The sequence below is a fragment of the Nannospalax galili genome, unplaced genomic scaffold, assembly GCF_000622305.1.
Source record: "Nannospalax galili isolate Female #2095 unplaced genomic scaffold, S.galili_v1.0 scaffold806, whole genome shotgun sequence".
In the NCBI taxonomy this organism is placed as follows: domain Eukaryota; kingdom Metazoa; phylum Chordata; class Mammalia; order Rodentia; family Spalacidae; genus Nannospalax; species Nannospalax galili.
The window spans coordinates 2,579,020-2,594,193 of record NW_008355419.1 but is presented as its reverse complement, the minus strand read 5'-3'; the positions used below and the strand labels follow the sequence as shown (position 1 = coordinate 2,594,193).

The following is a 15,174-nucleotide window of genomic DNA, read 5'->3' as shown; positions in this document are numbered from 1 at the left end:
GGGGCTGTGTGTGCTCAGTGCTCAGTGGTGACGGGGTGGGCGGGGGGGATGGGGGGCAGGAAGGGAATGGGGCTGTGTGTGCTCAGTCCCACAGCAGGATCTGCAAGCAAGTGTGAACAAATGCAAACAAAACGAAGTCTGAACAGCTGGTGAGACAGCTCAGCAGGTAGGGGCGCTTGTCGCCACGCCTGACAACCTGAGTTGGACCCCTGGAGCCCAGGGAAGAAGACACATTTCCTGAAAGGTGTCCTCTGACCTCCACATGTACGTGTGCATATGAATGCATGCACGCGCGCACACACACACACACATACACACACGTTAAAAACTTTATTAAAGCACATATTAAAACCACTGATTGCAGAAAAAGAAGAAAAAAAAAGGCATAATAAAATCAGGGGTTCTGAGCACTCCGGGCCTCGGCCAAGTTGTCTGCCAGTGTTTATGAGAGCCTGATCCAGTCATCTGTGCCACAAACATGACTTAATACAATTTATTTTTATTTTATGTGTATGCATGTATTGCCTGCATGTAGGTACGCGGAGGACAGAAGAGGCTGTCGGATGCCCTGGAAGTGGAGTTACAGACAGTCGTTAGCTGCCATGTGGGTGCTGGGATTTGAACCCAGGTCTTCTGCAAGAACATTCAGTATTCTTAACTGCTGAGCCATCTTTCCAGCCCCTACTAATAATTTTTATTTTTCTGAGACAGGATCTCATTGTGGCCCTGAATGGCCTAGAATTTGCTATGTAGACAAGGCTGATCTCAAACAGAGACCTGCATCTGTCTGCCAAGTGCTGGGATTCAAGGTATACATCACCACCCCTGCCCCTTACAACTTTTTTGTTTTCACAAAAGTCTGCAGAGGCACCTGAGCAGTCTCGGGCATCAGCAGGCCTGTCCTGTGAACAGTCCTGCAAAACTGGCAGATATTTTCCCACTATGTTACACAGTTAGGATCCTAAGACCAGCCCTAGGCTCTCGACTCACTGAAGGTGTCACAGGAGTCATTACAGTAGTCAGACACCATACAACAGGACTCACTGCCTGAAGCCGGCAGACATGGGAGGCACGTGATGCAGGGTCTCAGAGAAACAAGTGTGAGGTTCTAGGTGTCCCTCCCTGAGGAGTCCGTGGAGACCCTCTGGTCCCCAAGGCAATGGGTGCCAGCCAGGGAAATGTGGGCCTTGGTCTTGGGTATTTCTGGTAGTAAGGCAGATGGGCCTGCTATTCCTTCCTAAAGACCTTGATGCTCACACCCTGGTTCTATCCACAGATCAAACTTGACAGTGGGCCCAGGGCCTTGAGCAGTCAAGCTTCCCTTCCTGAGTACAGGCCCTCTTGGGCCCCTCCCTGGATCCCTGTGCTGGCTCTGCCTTGCATAGGAATCATTGACAACAGTTCGCAGCAGTCTGGCTTCACCTTTGGATCACTGCCCTTCTGCCATGGTGGCCTCTTCGCAAGATCAACCCGCTTCATCTGGTCTTCGAGCTCTAAATGGTCTCCCCCGCTGTCATCTCCAAGACCCTGAGGTTTCAGCACCACACCCAACTGCATGGAGCCTGCTCTACGCAGGCCTCCCTGTAGGCTCACCACAGCCTCTTCCCTTCGCAGCCACAGCTGTGGTCTCTCGCTCTCAGCACCAAAGATATTAAGATGGGCATCCTGTAACCCACTGCAGAACTGCTCCCCAGAACCAGCATCCCCGGATGCTCCCCACTTGCTCAAAGTCCTCAGTGATGGCGATGCACACTAGGACCATAGCATCCTGAGGGGCGATTAGATGGGCCCTGAGCTCTGTCCCTTGGGAAACAAAAATGGCCTTCAGAGCTGAGCCCAGGGCAGCTTCCTCTCAGAAGCCCTGAGCTGTGGTATTAGGAAACTGAGACTCCCTCTGCCCTGGGCAGCTTTCCTGAGGCTTGGGGACCAGCTGGCATGGATCCCACACTTCTGCTTGCTCTGTGTGTGTGTGTGTGTGTCTGTGTGTGTCCCCAGCTTGTTTGCGTCTCAGGCTTCCACTGTCTCTGCTGACAGCACAACCTGTAACGACATTTTGCTGGGGTTCGCTGCATACATTAGGCTGGGAGTTGGGGTAACAACTGTCAATCACCCCATCACCCTGACCGGTTCAGGGTCCAGAAGCAGGAAAAACACAACAGCCTACCCAGGAGCGCCTTCCAGTTCCTGCCCAAAGCTTGCCTTTCAAGACGAGCTGTAACAAGCCTGGGTTCCTATCTCCCACCTGCTACAGAAGGAACCTCAGGTCAGGAGGGTGCAGAGGGTCCTGAGCCAGGCACCTTGGCAAGGGAGGAGACACAGAAGTCCCCGTAAATACTTCAGTCTCTGGACCAGGCCGGGTGGGGGCGGCTCTGCATGTCCATGGTGTCTGAGAAGGACGGACCACCCCCAGGAAAGCAGATGAAAAGGACACAAGCAGGTCAGAAGCCAGAGCAGCTGGGACCTCAGAAAGCTCCACCCAGCTGGCCCAAAGCACTGCATTGCGGGCAGAAAACACTGGCCCCTGGCATCTCAGTTCTGAATGGGTACAAACTTTGGCTTATTTTAGAACTTTATTGCTTTTCCTGATTACATGGTAAATGTAAAAATCCAAATATTATAAAATATATGACCTTAAAAAACATGAAATGTTACAAAATGCTTATCCAAAAGAATCAAGTATTAATAAAATACACGATATAGGACATTAGTATTGGGAGACCCAATCCCACCCTGCTGGGTCCCCCCAGATCACTGTGTTCAATTTGGTGTCTCCTCAGACTGTGCCCAAGCCAACACATTCACCAAACCAAAAGCCAAGCATGGCATGGCTGCACACCTGTCATTCCGACTTGGGAGAATAAGGCAGAAGGATCCTGAGTTTAAGGCCTGCCTGGGCTACAAAGCAGGACTCCACGTCAAAACCCACAGACAGCCCAAGGCACTGTACATTGTATAGCTGAGCTACTGTATGTTCAATAGTTCCCATTTCTGTACCAGAATGCCTAACTCACAACGGCTCATGCAATAACTGCATGTCTACATGTAAGGCATGTGTTATGAAAAGGACAGCCACCATCTTAAAACTACTATAAAACTACTAAAAACAGTAGTTTCTCTTGGCTCCACATAGTGCCACAGCCTACTGTTCCCACTGAGAGGCATTTGGAAGATCACCACTCTGCAGTTTTAAACAATTCAGTAGCAAGCCTTTCGCGTTAGGAACTACAAGCATTTCACCCCAGAAGCACCAGTTTTTGAAGAGTTGATAGAGCTGCCATGGAGATCAACAGGGAGCCAAGGCATAAATCAATATCCCTCACACCCCGGTGGCCACGTTCCACCCTGGGTCACAGGCACAGAGGCCCTGCCACAGAAGCACAGTGCCAGCAAGGCAGAGCAGGAAGACTCCAGAACCTGCAGGTATGCGTCCGGCAAGCGCCTGGTGCTGTCCTCCAGAGTATGCTGGAATCACACCTATGGGAAAGTTTTAAAGCTTTTTTCAGAAACTCGAGTGACAAAGAACAGCCCGTTACCACGGCACTGGGGCCTCTCCACGGCAGGCATCACCGGCGCTTCCGAGCAGGCGGATGCTTCCCGGGTCCTGTCCGGGCTCTGTAGATCCTGCTGCGGTCACACTGGAGTTTGTGCGTGGTCTTCTTGTGACAGGCTATGTGCACCAATTTCAGGTTCTGCGAGGTGAACAGCAGGCTGTAGAAGTACTCCCAGTCCACCTCTCTTCCGGCCTGCTCCTGGACGGCTTCGGCCAGGGTCGGCACAATGGTACGCTTTTTCTCTATTCTGCAAAGCCAGGATGGAGATAGTCCATGTTGTCGATGCCACAGGCCACAGGGTGCTGCGCACGTTTCCCATCGGCCCAGATACACTCAGGGCAGTGTCTACTGAGCAGATACACCTGCTTGCAGCGAGGACCAGCAGGAATTTTAAAGAACCACAGCTGGTAGGCGTGGTGGCACACACCTTTACTCCCAGACTCAGGTGGCAGAGACAGGTGGACCTCCTGAGTTCAAGGCCAGCGTGATCTACACAGCAAGGCAGGAGGGGGAGGAGACACCACCACCCACAAACACCCCAGAAGGGTCAGGCGCCGATAAAAAGGATGGGCTTGGGGAGCTGTCCCCAGGGGCCCAGCACAGCGTACCATGCTTCAGAGACTGGGGGCATCACCTGACATTGGCCACACGTAGGCCAAGGCAGTGTAGCAGACCCCAGTGAAGGCGGCACTGCTTACCCTACTTTTAGAACTTGGTTATGGCGTTATTTAAAATATTAGAAAGAGGGCTGGAGAGATAGCTTGGCAGCAAGAGTGCTGCTGGACCCTGCGAGGGTGTGCCGGATCCTGCGAGGGCGTGTTGGACCCTGCAGTGGGCGTGCCGGACCCTGCAGTGGACGTGCTGGACCCTGCAGTGGGCGTGCCGGACCCTGCGAGGGTGTGCTGGACCCTGCACTTGGCTTGCTGGAAGGAAGTCCTCAGACGCTCAGGAGAGGGCCCCATCTTCCAGGGCTTACCGCAGGCCACCACACCCACCGCACCCAGTGCTGAGGGCCTGAAGTGATGGGGCCCATTCTCAAGTCAGGCTGAGCCTGACACATACCACAAGGTGTGGGGAGGGGTGCAGCCCCCTGGCCTGCAGTGGTGCTGGAGTGGGAAATGAAGGGGCAGGCTGTGAATGGCCAGCCCAGCTGGGCACCAGGGACCAGTTCCCCTGCACTGCCACATACCCTAACTCCAAGGAGTTTGTGAACTTTGCTTCCAGCTGCCACAGGAGATGGCCCAGGCCATCATAGGGGATTAGCTCAGGAATAAGACGGCTTCTAAGCCTTCCTACTTTTTAGCTCTTAAACATGCACGCATGTGGGTCTGAGCTCCACACATCAAGTGTGCTGTGGCTGTGTCCTGGGAAGACAGACCAATGTTTCCCCAGCTTTTGGGTAAATGGTGGTAAAACCTATTTTTTTGTTTTTACTGTTTTGTTATTTTTTGAGATAGGATCTCATTCTGTAACCCAGAGTGGCTTTAATCCCATGACTTTCCTGGCTAACCCTCCCCACTGCTGGGGTTACGGGTGTGCACCACTACACCTGGCTAAAGTCAACATCTGGGGGTGGGGGTGGGCGGCACTGGAGGGTGACCCAGGACTTTGCGCATCTAGGCAAACGCCCTGCCACAGACACCAGCTCACCTTTTCTTACGCACTTTTTATTCCAAGGCAGTCTCACAGTAAGTTGGCCCAGGCTGGCCTTGAACTCGAGATCCTCCTGCCTGGGCCTCCCAAGGAGCTGGGATGACAGGCCTGTGCCACCAGGCCTGGCAAATCTGCGTTATTTAAAGCCCACTCCACACGTGAAGACATATGGGCACTTGACAAAACACCCTCTGCCGTCATAACTGGTGTCTGTCTCAGGGTGAATCACCTGCTATTTTTTTGGCAGCACTGGAAATGGAACTCACAGTCTCACACATTAGGCAAGAGCTCCCTACAGAGCCACAGCCCACCACAGCGTCACTTTTAAAAAAAAACTATGTGTGTGCACACGTGTGTGTATGTGTGTGTGCATATGTGTGCACGTACATGTGTGCACACGTGCATGTACCTGTGTATACAAGCCACTGGGTGGGTGTGGAGGTCAGAAGACAACTTGTGAATATGTTCTTTTTCCATTGTGTGGGTCATCAGGCATAGCAGCAAGTGCCTTTCCCCAACAAGCCATCTTGCCCACCCCACTTCACGTTTTAATGCTGGTTGTGTCCCCCAGAGTGATACCCCCAACTATAATGGATTAGGACAAGAACCCAGGAATCTTCTGTGGACACTTAGTACGTGTCAGAAAGGGTAAGCAGGGTTGGTTAAGAGCACTGGCTGCTCTTGTAGAGGAACCAGGCTCGATTCCAGTTCCAGGGGAATCCAATGCCCTCTTCCGACCTCCAAGGGCATTGCATGACGCTGGTGCACTTACATACATGCAGGCAATACACTCATACACAAAATAAAAATAGTAAAATAAATCTTCTAAAAAGAAAGGGTAAGAGCCAGGCTTGGTGGCACATGCCTTTAGGCAGAGGCAGGCAGATCTCTGTAAGTTCAAGGCCAACCTGAGCCTGGTCTACATAGTGAGTTCCAGGCCAGCTGGGGCTATAGGGAGACCCTGTCTCCAAAAACCAAAAAAGGGAGGGAGGGAGGGCAAATCAGCAGGGAGAAAGCGTTCATGGTAAGGCAAGTCAGAAGGGTTTCAACAGTTTAACAGGAAGGATACATCTGAATTAGCAACAGTTAATCTAGTTATGATAAAAGACAACAGGAATGTGGCAAAAATATAGCAATAGTGTCTGTCATGCAAACAGCCAGGATGAAGCCAGGAGGCCCGAGAGGAACACACAGAGGTCCCCACCTTCCTAGGAGCCAAGAGACAAACAGAAGCAAAATGGACAGATTATTACTTCTCAGACAGCAAATGCAAAGAGGCACAATGACACCAAGTGTTGGCGAGGACACAGGGCAACTGGCAAGCATGTGAATGGGAATGTCCAGAGAAGGGCCTGGAAACACTCCGAAGGAGACCACAAGCACCTCACTTGCCCTAAGGGACCGAAGGTCAGAGCCAGCGCAGTCCACCTGGACTGTGCACCCAGACCAGACACCCCATGATGGCAAGTGGAACTCAATTCTGCATCCCTCACCAGCTCTGGATGCAGCCAGGCCACGGAGCAGGCTACCTGGCATGGAAATGGGGGACTAAGGGTTCCTCTCCGATGGCGTCCATCCCAGTGCTTTGTAGCAGGGAGGACTTGAATGACCAAATGCCCAGCAAGGGAACAAACGGCAAGCTGGTCCGCCAACACGTGAAGGGTGAAGGCTTCCATGCTGCTCCAAAGAATGTCCACGCCCAAGAGCACGGTGTGGGACGGACAGTGCACTGCAGAGCAGAGACTGACCACGTGAGTTCCACCTCCTGACAAAGCATCAACAGGACATTTCAGGACGGTGGATCCTCAGGGAGCAAGGACAGGGGACTAAGTGAGGAGGGATAAAGGGGGCTCGCCTACAATTTTGATTCCAAGAGTAAATACAACCTTTTTCAGGGTATGTGGAAGTCACTGTCTTCATAAAGCAAGGTCAAGGGTGCTGTTAAATTCAAGGAAGCTGCAGAAACAAGCTTCTGCCTTGCTCTGGTTCAGCACGAGATGTCCCAGCTTGCCCAGCTGTGACATCACCCTGCTAGCACTGACCTCCTACATTACAGCCCCAGAGCTGACTTTGGTCCAAACACAGCACACAGCCGCTGAGGGCCCAGCACCAGGCCATGAGGAGCCAGGCCACCAGATCCATCCGGGGGGGGGCTTGAGGGCAGAGGAGGAACAGCTCAGCACCCGACAGCTGGTGGAGTAGGACACACCTATACAGAAGCCGCTTCCACAGGTGCTGTCCCCAAGCCAGAACCACATAGGTGCAGCATAGCGAACACCAAGAGAGCTGCCTGAGCAGGGAGAGGCCCTGGCCAGTTGCTGTTCTGATGTATGAACTTAGGCCTTGGATGACACTCACATATGATCCAGGTTCCACGTGCTGAAGAGGATCCGGCTCTCCCTGTTGCCATAGGGGTTGATGGAATGCTTGGAGGAGCAGCTATCCAGGTCAAACGGGCCCTGCAGTGGCCAAGGACAGGGTCTGGAACGAGGTCTCTCGCTACTGTCCTATCATCCAACAAGCTTACTGAGTGGCAGGCCCTGAAACATTTGGTCCCTGCAAAGATGTTTGAGCCAGGCATAGTGGCAGCTCCCATAGTCCCAGCAATCAGAGGCCAAAGAGGATGGTCAAGAGTCCAAGGCCAGGGAGATGGCTCAGGGGAAAGTGCTCTGCAGCACAAGCCCAAAGACCTGAGTTTGGTCCCCCAGAACCCATGTAAAAGCTGGATGTGGTTTGTCCTCTGACCACATGTGTGCTGTGACACATGCACCCCCTCATACACAAACATGTACACACATACACAGAAATAAATACTAAAATTGAGAGTCCAAGGCCAGACTGGGCTACAAAGTATGTGCTGTTCGGGGTAGATTAACAATTTTGTCTTTGGAACCCAATTGCTTTTCCCCCTCATTACCCCTATCTTTATTTTCTGAGTTTCCAAAAGGCAGATGTTATTTCTTGTCCCTGTTATCAGAGACAGCATCCTTTCCCGGGGCCTCTGCATCTTCACACTGAGGTAGACGGGTTACTCCCAGCATGCTGCCGTGGTCCTGTGGTCGTACTACCACCCCACCTCCTCCCCCAACTTTGAATCCAAAGGCCACGCACACTACCGCCTAGACCAGCAGTTGAATGTCCTCCCTGCCTCACCCAGAAGGGCAATGCTCAGTAGTGCCCTTGGTGGCCTCGGGACAGGCACACAGCTCACCTGACAGGAGAACCAGCCTTCCGTTGTACAGAGACGGCCGCCAGCCTCTGCTCCTCTGTCGAAGTAGCTGCCGTTGTAGTGCACAGACCTGAGCTTCTGGCACATGGAGCGGAGGATCCTCGAGTAGTCCTCTTGAGCCTCTGCATCTACCATGGAGGTGTAAGCACTGACCTGCAAGAGAGAGCTGGAGGGAGGCATCGCTGAGCCTGGGTCCATGCCCCGCCCATGCCCTGATGCCTGCATTCAGTTCCCAGCCCATGCCTCACAATGGCACTCAGAGACCTGCCCCACCCTGGGAAACCACTCTTGAGCCCATGAAATGAAGTCAACAGTAATGCTGCCCAAGGTGGGAGAGTGTCGGACCACACTGCAATCCCATCACTTGGGAGGCCGAGATAGGAGGATGGAAAGTTGAAGGCCAGCCTAGTCTACATAGCAAGATCCTGCCTGAAAAAAGAATTAAATGAGTTTGCACAGAGCAGGAGCAGGGTCTCCCCTGTGCTCAGGTGAGCAGTGGTGACCCAAGGGCCCCAGTCTACCCAGCCTGCAGGGGAAGTACCAGGACCAGTCAGTGTGCCTACAACGTAGAATTGCCAGGACTCATAAGGTACAGGACACAGGACAGAACCTGAGCAGCTGTGCCACAGGGGTGCGGTGAGCCAAGGGCATGGGGAGCCTGCACATGTGGGGCAGCACAGGGACAGAACATGGTCCCTCTAGGGGCCCCTGCAGTACACCCTACCTATTAATGCAAAAGGGAACCTCACATGCACATGAGCAGACAGAAATGAGAGGCCGAGCTGACTCCACTCTTGGAGGGAAAGAATGAAGATGAAAGGTTTGCAAATCAGAGAGGCCCCAAGAGGAAAGGCCAGGGCAGCAGGCAACCCACACCGCTGCTCCGCCTGCCTGGACACTTGCCAACTTTAGTCACAGTCCAGCAAACAACAAACTCAATTCTGTTTTCTCTTCATCCTGCCCAGTCTGCCCTCTGGCTGGCTAGTGCCTCCAGAAGAAACCTGAAGGTCAGAGTAGTTCTTGAGAAGCACTGCACCCCACAGCCAGCTGCCATGTCTCTGCAGACCACTCGCGCACAGGAGGATCGCTGACAGGTGCTGGCCTTTCATGGTGAGAGCAACAGGTTGGGTAAGTGCAGGACAGGACTGTAGCAACCTATGAAGGAACCCTGGAGGATACAGTACAAAGGACAGTCCCCAATGGGGGACACAGCCAGAGCCCAGTGAGGCCGGCATGGACAGGCGGGGTCCAGAGCAGCAGGAACATGGCGGAGACTGGCTGTGCGGAAGGCCAGCTGGCCAGGCAGGGGCTTTGGCATGGGAGCATTGGGAACACAAACACACACACACAGACTTGGAGTCCAAGCTACACAGCAGGGTGTGGAGTGAGGTGGCGGGCGTGCACAGGAAGAAGACGGCCTCAGGAGCTGCTTTCAACCAACACGCTCAAGGGTGACATGCTGAGAAAGACGGACAGATGGAACCCCAGGCCTGCACCCCTAGCAACTGCTCTTCAGCAGGCCAAGCTTCCGGTGACAAATATGAGGACAGGAGGAGAAAAAGTCCCCAAGAACCAAGCTGCTGTTCCAAAGCCTCCCCTCCACTGGCCATTCTACCTGAGTACATCAGAAGGGAGCCATGTAGCACTGAGGGCAGCAGACCATGCAAGGCCCACCTGGCCAACCACTCTCTAATGATGCGCACTCGCCCCTCAGGACGGGCGGGCTCCCACTCACCCCAGAGGGTCCCCTCCACTATGCGCCTTGCTGACACCTGCACCTTCATGAAAGGAAGCAAGGCGGAGGGGGTGCCAGGGCACCAGGGACAGCCTCGTCTCGGATTCCGGATTCGGAGAGTGGCTGCTTGGGAGCTGCTGGCCACCGTCCCAGGGAAGGCCAGCGCGCTCACTCAGCACACCAACACAGAGCATTCCGAGCAGCGGGCACCTTGGGTCCTGTGCCCTTCTGCAAGGTCAGAGGAGCACACTGTGCCCCAGGAAAAATAAAGGAAAGTGACGGTGCCTGTGAGAGGGAACAAAGGACAGAGGAAACACCCTCACCAACACCGCTGCGACACAAAGACCTTCAAAGGCTGCAACAGGGAGACGTCTATGTAAAACAGAAAGCTGAGGCCTCAGGACTCGGAGGACACAGTCCAGAAAGACTCTAACAACTGCTCAGAAGTACACAGGCCTTCTGCTGGCTTACCCTGTCAGTAGTCTTAAAGATGTGCACCAACTGACCCACCCCGTACCCAGAGCCTACCCAGCATCCCTGGCCTGAACAAGGCCTTACCTCTCTCAGGTAACTCCGGATTCGGCTCTCGCAGCTGTATCTCAGGTAGCCAGACTTATTCCTGAATCGAGGCTCCAAGCCTGCAAGAAGACGGCCCCGTGGAGCCCTCAGGCGGACCACGGCCTCTCGGTTTCTGCCCTGCCCTGCCCAGGTGCCAAGCAAACCAAACTGTGGGAGGATGGATGCGGGGGGAGGTCAAAAAGACTTTGCCACTTGTAGAGACGCCTGACAATGGTGTGCAGGTCTCCAAAGGGATCTTCACTTTGAAATGTTTGAGACACTTCCAACCCTGCCAAGGGGCTTCCATCTGGTTGTCCCTCAAGCCCTTCAAAGATAACTACTCAAGGCCGCCTCCAACTGGACTCAGCACCCCAAGTGTCCACCACATGTGCTTCATCTCTACAATGCGATGTTGCCCTCACAAAGGAAGTTGCACAGGTAAACATGGAGGACAGCACATGCATGAGACGAGTCACCACAAAGCGACAAACACGGTGATTCCACTTACATGAGACGCCACATGGCAAGACACGTGGAGCTGTCCCATTTCGAGAGAAGGAAAGTGGAACAGAGGTGCTGCGCCATGGGGCCAGAGCCTTGGCTGTGCAAGATGAGAAGGGTTCTGAAGGCCCAGGGCAGTCACGGCAGCGACAAGGCACAGGCACCGAGTGCTGCTACCTCTGCACGTCAACCCTCAGTACTGAGGGTCCACAGACCTATTCATAAATCTTACACCTGTGCTAAATATGCAGGTTGTTTTCTGTTTTAAAGGACTTTAATTTTTTTAATTTGTGTGTGCACGTGTGGTGTGTGGAGGTGTGCTCACCCTTGCCTGCACATGTAAAGATCAGAGGTCATCTTTCCTACCACTCTTTCCCACCTTTATTTATTGAGACAGGCAGGGGCTCTACCTAAACCTGGAGCTCACCACTTGGGCAACAACGGCTGAATACTGAGCCCAGGGATCCGCCTGCCTCTGCCCCCCAACACTGGAGTTAGACACAGGGCCACCATACCTGGCTTTTACACAGATGCTGGGGTCATCATGCTTGAGGAGCAGGCCCTGGGGATCAAACTCGGGTCCTTTTATTTACTCAGCTGCCATCCCCGGCCTCTAAGCACTCTCTCTAGTCCCTGTAGACTATTTTTCTTGTCATTATTCCCTAAAAGATCATACAACTACTTACCCAGCAATGACACTACGTTGGGATCCTAAGTGACCCAGAAATGATCTAAATATATGAGGGGATGTCACGCACTGCTCTGATGCAAACACTGGGCCACCTTTACTATGACACTTGCGTGTCTATGGACTTTGGTAGCCTCAGGGGTCCTGGAAGCAACTCCCCATGGATACTGAGATGACTACATTTAAAAATGATGAAGATGGAGACCAGGGGGATGGCGGCTAAGTAAAAGCACTTGCCTTGCAAGCACAAAGACCTGGGTTCGATCCCCAGCACACATATAAGAATGCCAGGCATGATGGCGCACACTTGTAATCCCAGTCCTGGGGAGATCCCTGAAGCTTGCTGGCCAGCCAGCCTAACCAATAAGCCCCAGCCAATGACAGACCCTGTCTCAAAGGAGCTGAATTCTTGAGGATGACACCTGAGTTATCATCTGACCTACACGCACGCACGCATGCAAACACACACACACACACACACACACACACACACACACACACACGGCGAAGATGGTAAATTTCATGTTGCCTGCATTTGGTGGCCATTTTTAGAATAATAAAAAGGACAGTACATGACTGCTCAGGACACTGCCTCCTTGAGTCCTGGCCAGATGCCTAACCCCTGGGACCCTGTGTCATGACTCGCTCCAGAGGCCAAACAAGCTCTTGTCTGAGAGCCACTGAAACCTGAAATAGATAGAGATCCTCCCGGGCCTCTGCTCCAAAGAGGCCCTTCTCTACCTGCCCCAGCCAGCGAGGCCAATCCATCACCCCAGTTCACACACCTTCAAACCAGGATGGGTCCTGCTCCCGCGTCTCAGCAGCAATGTTCTGGCTGACGTGGTGCAGAAGGTCACTCAGCAACTTCTGCCTCAGTGGGGACTGCTCATCTGACAGCAGCTTCCTTGCCGCCTGGACGACCCCGGAGTGTGGCTCATGAAACACGCTGAGGAAGCGACTGATGTCACTCACATCTGTCACCATTGGGGGGAACAGACGGAAACACATTCATGCTGCCCTGGCCCCAAGAAAGATGCTCCAGTCATGCAGAGCCCAAAGACTACCAGAACTGACTCTGGTGTCACCAGCCCTCCCCCTGTGTGACAGCGCCAGTTCCATTCCTCTGGCCACCTCCTGTCAGAGGACAGGGGAGAGGCAAGATGCCCTCTAGAGAAAAGGGCTACCCCAGCACACTGGCTCTTCTGGCCTCACCTCTTCCAGGTCACCTCCTTTGGGCCATCCCTCAGGACCCCACTTTTGGGCCTTCGAATCCCTCCTCCATGTTTCCCTGGGGAACCTTTCCACAACTGCCTACAGCAGTTAAGCTCTCCCAGCAAGTGCTTAACACCAAGTGAAAACACTCTATGCAATATAAACAAACAGGAGCAAACTAACTTAAAAAGAAGCACACCATGGCCAGACATGATGGCACACACCTTTAATCCCAGAACTCAGGAGGCAGAGACAGGTGGATCTCTGTGAGATGGAGGGCCAGCCTGGTCTCCATAGTGAGTTCCAGGCCAGCTGGGGTTACAGGGAGACCCTGCTTCGAAAACAACAAAAAAATATACAAGTACAGCCAAGTGGGGCTGCAAGCCTGGTTCAATAATCAAAACCCAATCAATGGGGGCTGGAAAGATGGCTCAGTGGTTGGGAGCACTGACTGCTCTTGCAGAGGACCAGGGTTCAATTCTCAGCACCCACAATGGCAGCTGACAACCATCTGTGACTCCAGTTCCAGGGGAATCAAATGCCCTCTTCTGACCTCTGCATGCACGACACAGATGCACTTACCTACATGCAGGTAATACACTCATACACATAAAAAAATAAGAAAACAAGCTCTACTGTGTTAGCAAGCTGAGAAGTACGGTCTTATGATCATTCCAAGTGATGCAGAAAGATGCAGGAGGAAATCATGGGGTCAGAGTACGGTAAGACACTCTTGAACAAAGCAAAGGCAGAGGCAAAGAAGAAACAGTCTGACCATCATCGGCACAGGACTCTCTGAGGCTGGGTGTGAAGGCACACGCCTGGAATCCCAGCAGTTGGCAGGTGGAGGCAGGAGGATCCCAAGTTCAGCCTCAGGTACAGAGTGAATGGGAGGCCAGCCTTGGCTACATGAGACCTTTTGTTTTTGTTTTTGTCTTAAAGTTAGAACCTTTTGCTCTAAACGAGGCTACCACAGAGCATAAGAGGTGGCCAGCTAGCTCAGCTGGTCGGAGTGGGTGCCAACAGAGAACGAAAAGCTACACAGCAGGGACTGGAGATCTGGCTCAGTGATTAAGAGCACTGGCTGCTCCGGCAAGAGGACCCATGTTCGATTCCCAGCTCCCATATACGGCAGCTAACAAGTGTCCCTACCTCCAGTTCCAGGAGAATCCGAGCATTGCACAACACAGGAGCACTTACACAGACGCAGGCAATACAGTCGGACACATAAAATGAGAGTAATAAACAGGAAATACTTGAAAGGTGCACACACTGACAATAAACTCACACCCAGGATACAGTAGCTCCTTCAACAGCTTTTAAAAGTCCGGTTAGGAAACACAGGACAGGAGAGAGCACTTCTACACCGCTGGTGGTGTAGAAAGGTATCCCACCCCTCAGCGACTGCGGAAACACGGAGCAAGGCCACACCTGTGTCCACACCCCAACCACAACGGCTCGAATGAAAACCATGCCCCAGGAGCAGCGTGTGGCGACACACAGCCCGGAGACCGGCCCTGAGCAAGGGCGAGCCTGCCCTGCCCAGCAGTCCAGCAGCCGAGGTTCCTACGGCGCAAATCAGCGTTCCCGCCGCGCGCCCACGCGCCCACGCCTACGTACAGCCCTGCCACGTCTGGCCCGCGGTGAGCAGCAGGAGCTCGGCGTCGTCCGGGAGGCCCGGGAAGCAGTCTTCCGTCACCTCCGTGCCGTCCTCGTACAGGCACAGGCGGGAGCCCGCCACCGGGAGCTGCGGGGCAGGAACAGCTGCTCACCGTCCGGGGCCTAAGACCCGCAGACCGGCCGCCTCCTGGCCGCGCGAGCACAGGGACGGGTGTCGGTCCGAGCCAGGGCCCCTAAAACACGTCAAGTGGCGGCTGGGCAGCGCGCGTTCACCTTCCAAAAGCAGCACGTGAAACCCCAGCCGGGCTCCAAAGGGCTCAGCGCGCAGGCGCACGACCAGTCTGGGGAGCGGGCGGGGAGGTGCAGGGGAAAAATGGGGAGGTGCGTGGGGGGAGGGCAGAGGGGGCACCTGGTCCCTGCACGCGCG

General features: G+C 53.8%; 1 protein-coding gene and 1 long non-coding RNA gene across 10 annotated transcripts; one reads left to right on the top strand and one right to left on the bottom strand.

The window, feature by feature from the left end:
• The first annotated feature begins 717 nt into the window (after nucleotides 1-717).
• On the top strand, nucleotides 718-3,293 carry LOC115067612. Its single transcript, XR_003846999.1, has 2 exons — nucleotides 718-809; nucleotides 1,277-3,293. It is a non-coding gene; the product is annotated as an uncharacterized LOC115067612 (long non-coding RNA).
• On the bottom strand, nucleotides 2,559-15,126 carry Dffb (DNA fragmentation factor subunit beta). Of its 9 annotated transcripts, none has more exons than XM_029555797.1 (7): nucleotides 14,748-15,126; nucleotides 12,701-12,933; nucleotides 11,235-11,327; nucleotides 10,727-10,894; nucleotides 8,416-8,586; nucleotides 7,563-7,711; nucleotides 2,559-3,798 (listed from the first exon to the last, which is right to left on the bottom strand). In XM_029555797.1, the coding sequence occupies exons 3-7, from the start codon at nucleotides 11,271-11,273 to the stop codon at nucleotides 3,564-3,566; spliced, it is 762 nt and encodes a 253-aa protein (XP_029411657.1). In that variant the 5' UTR covers nucleotides 11,274-11,327; nucleotides 12,701-12,933; nucleotides 14,748-15,126; the 3' UTR covers nucleotides 2,559-3,563. The 9 variants fall into 9 exon arrangements, with proteins under 9 accessions (XP_029411657.1, XP_029411651.1, XP_029411652.1 ...); XM_029555791.1 differs by having other exon boundaries at nucleotides 10,727-10,806; XM_029555792.1 differs by having other exon boundaries at nucleotides 7,563-7,663; nucleotides 10,727-10,806; nucleotides 14,748-15,122.
• Between the last annotated feature and the right edge of the window lie 48 nt (nucleotides 15,127-15,174).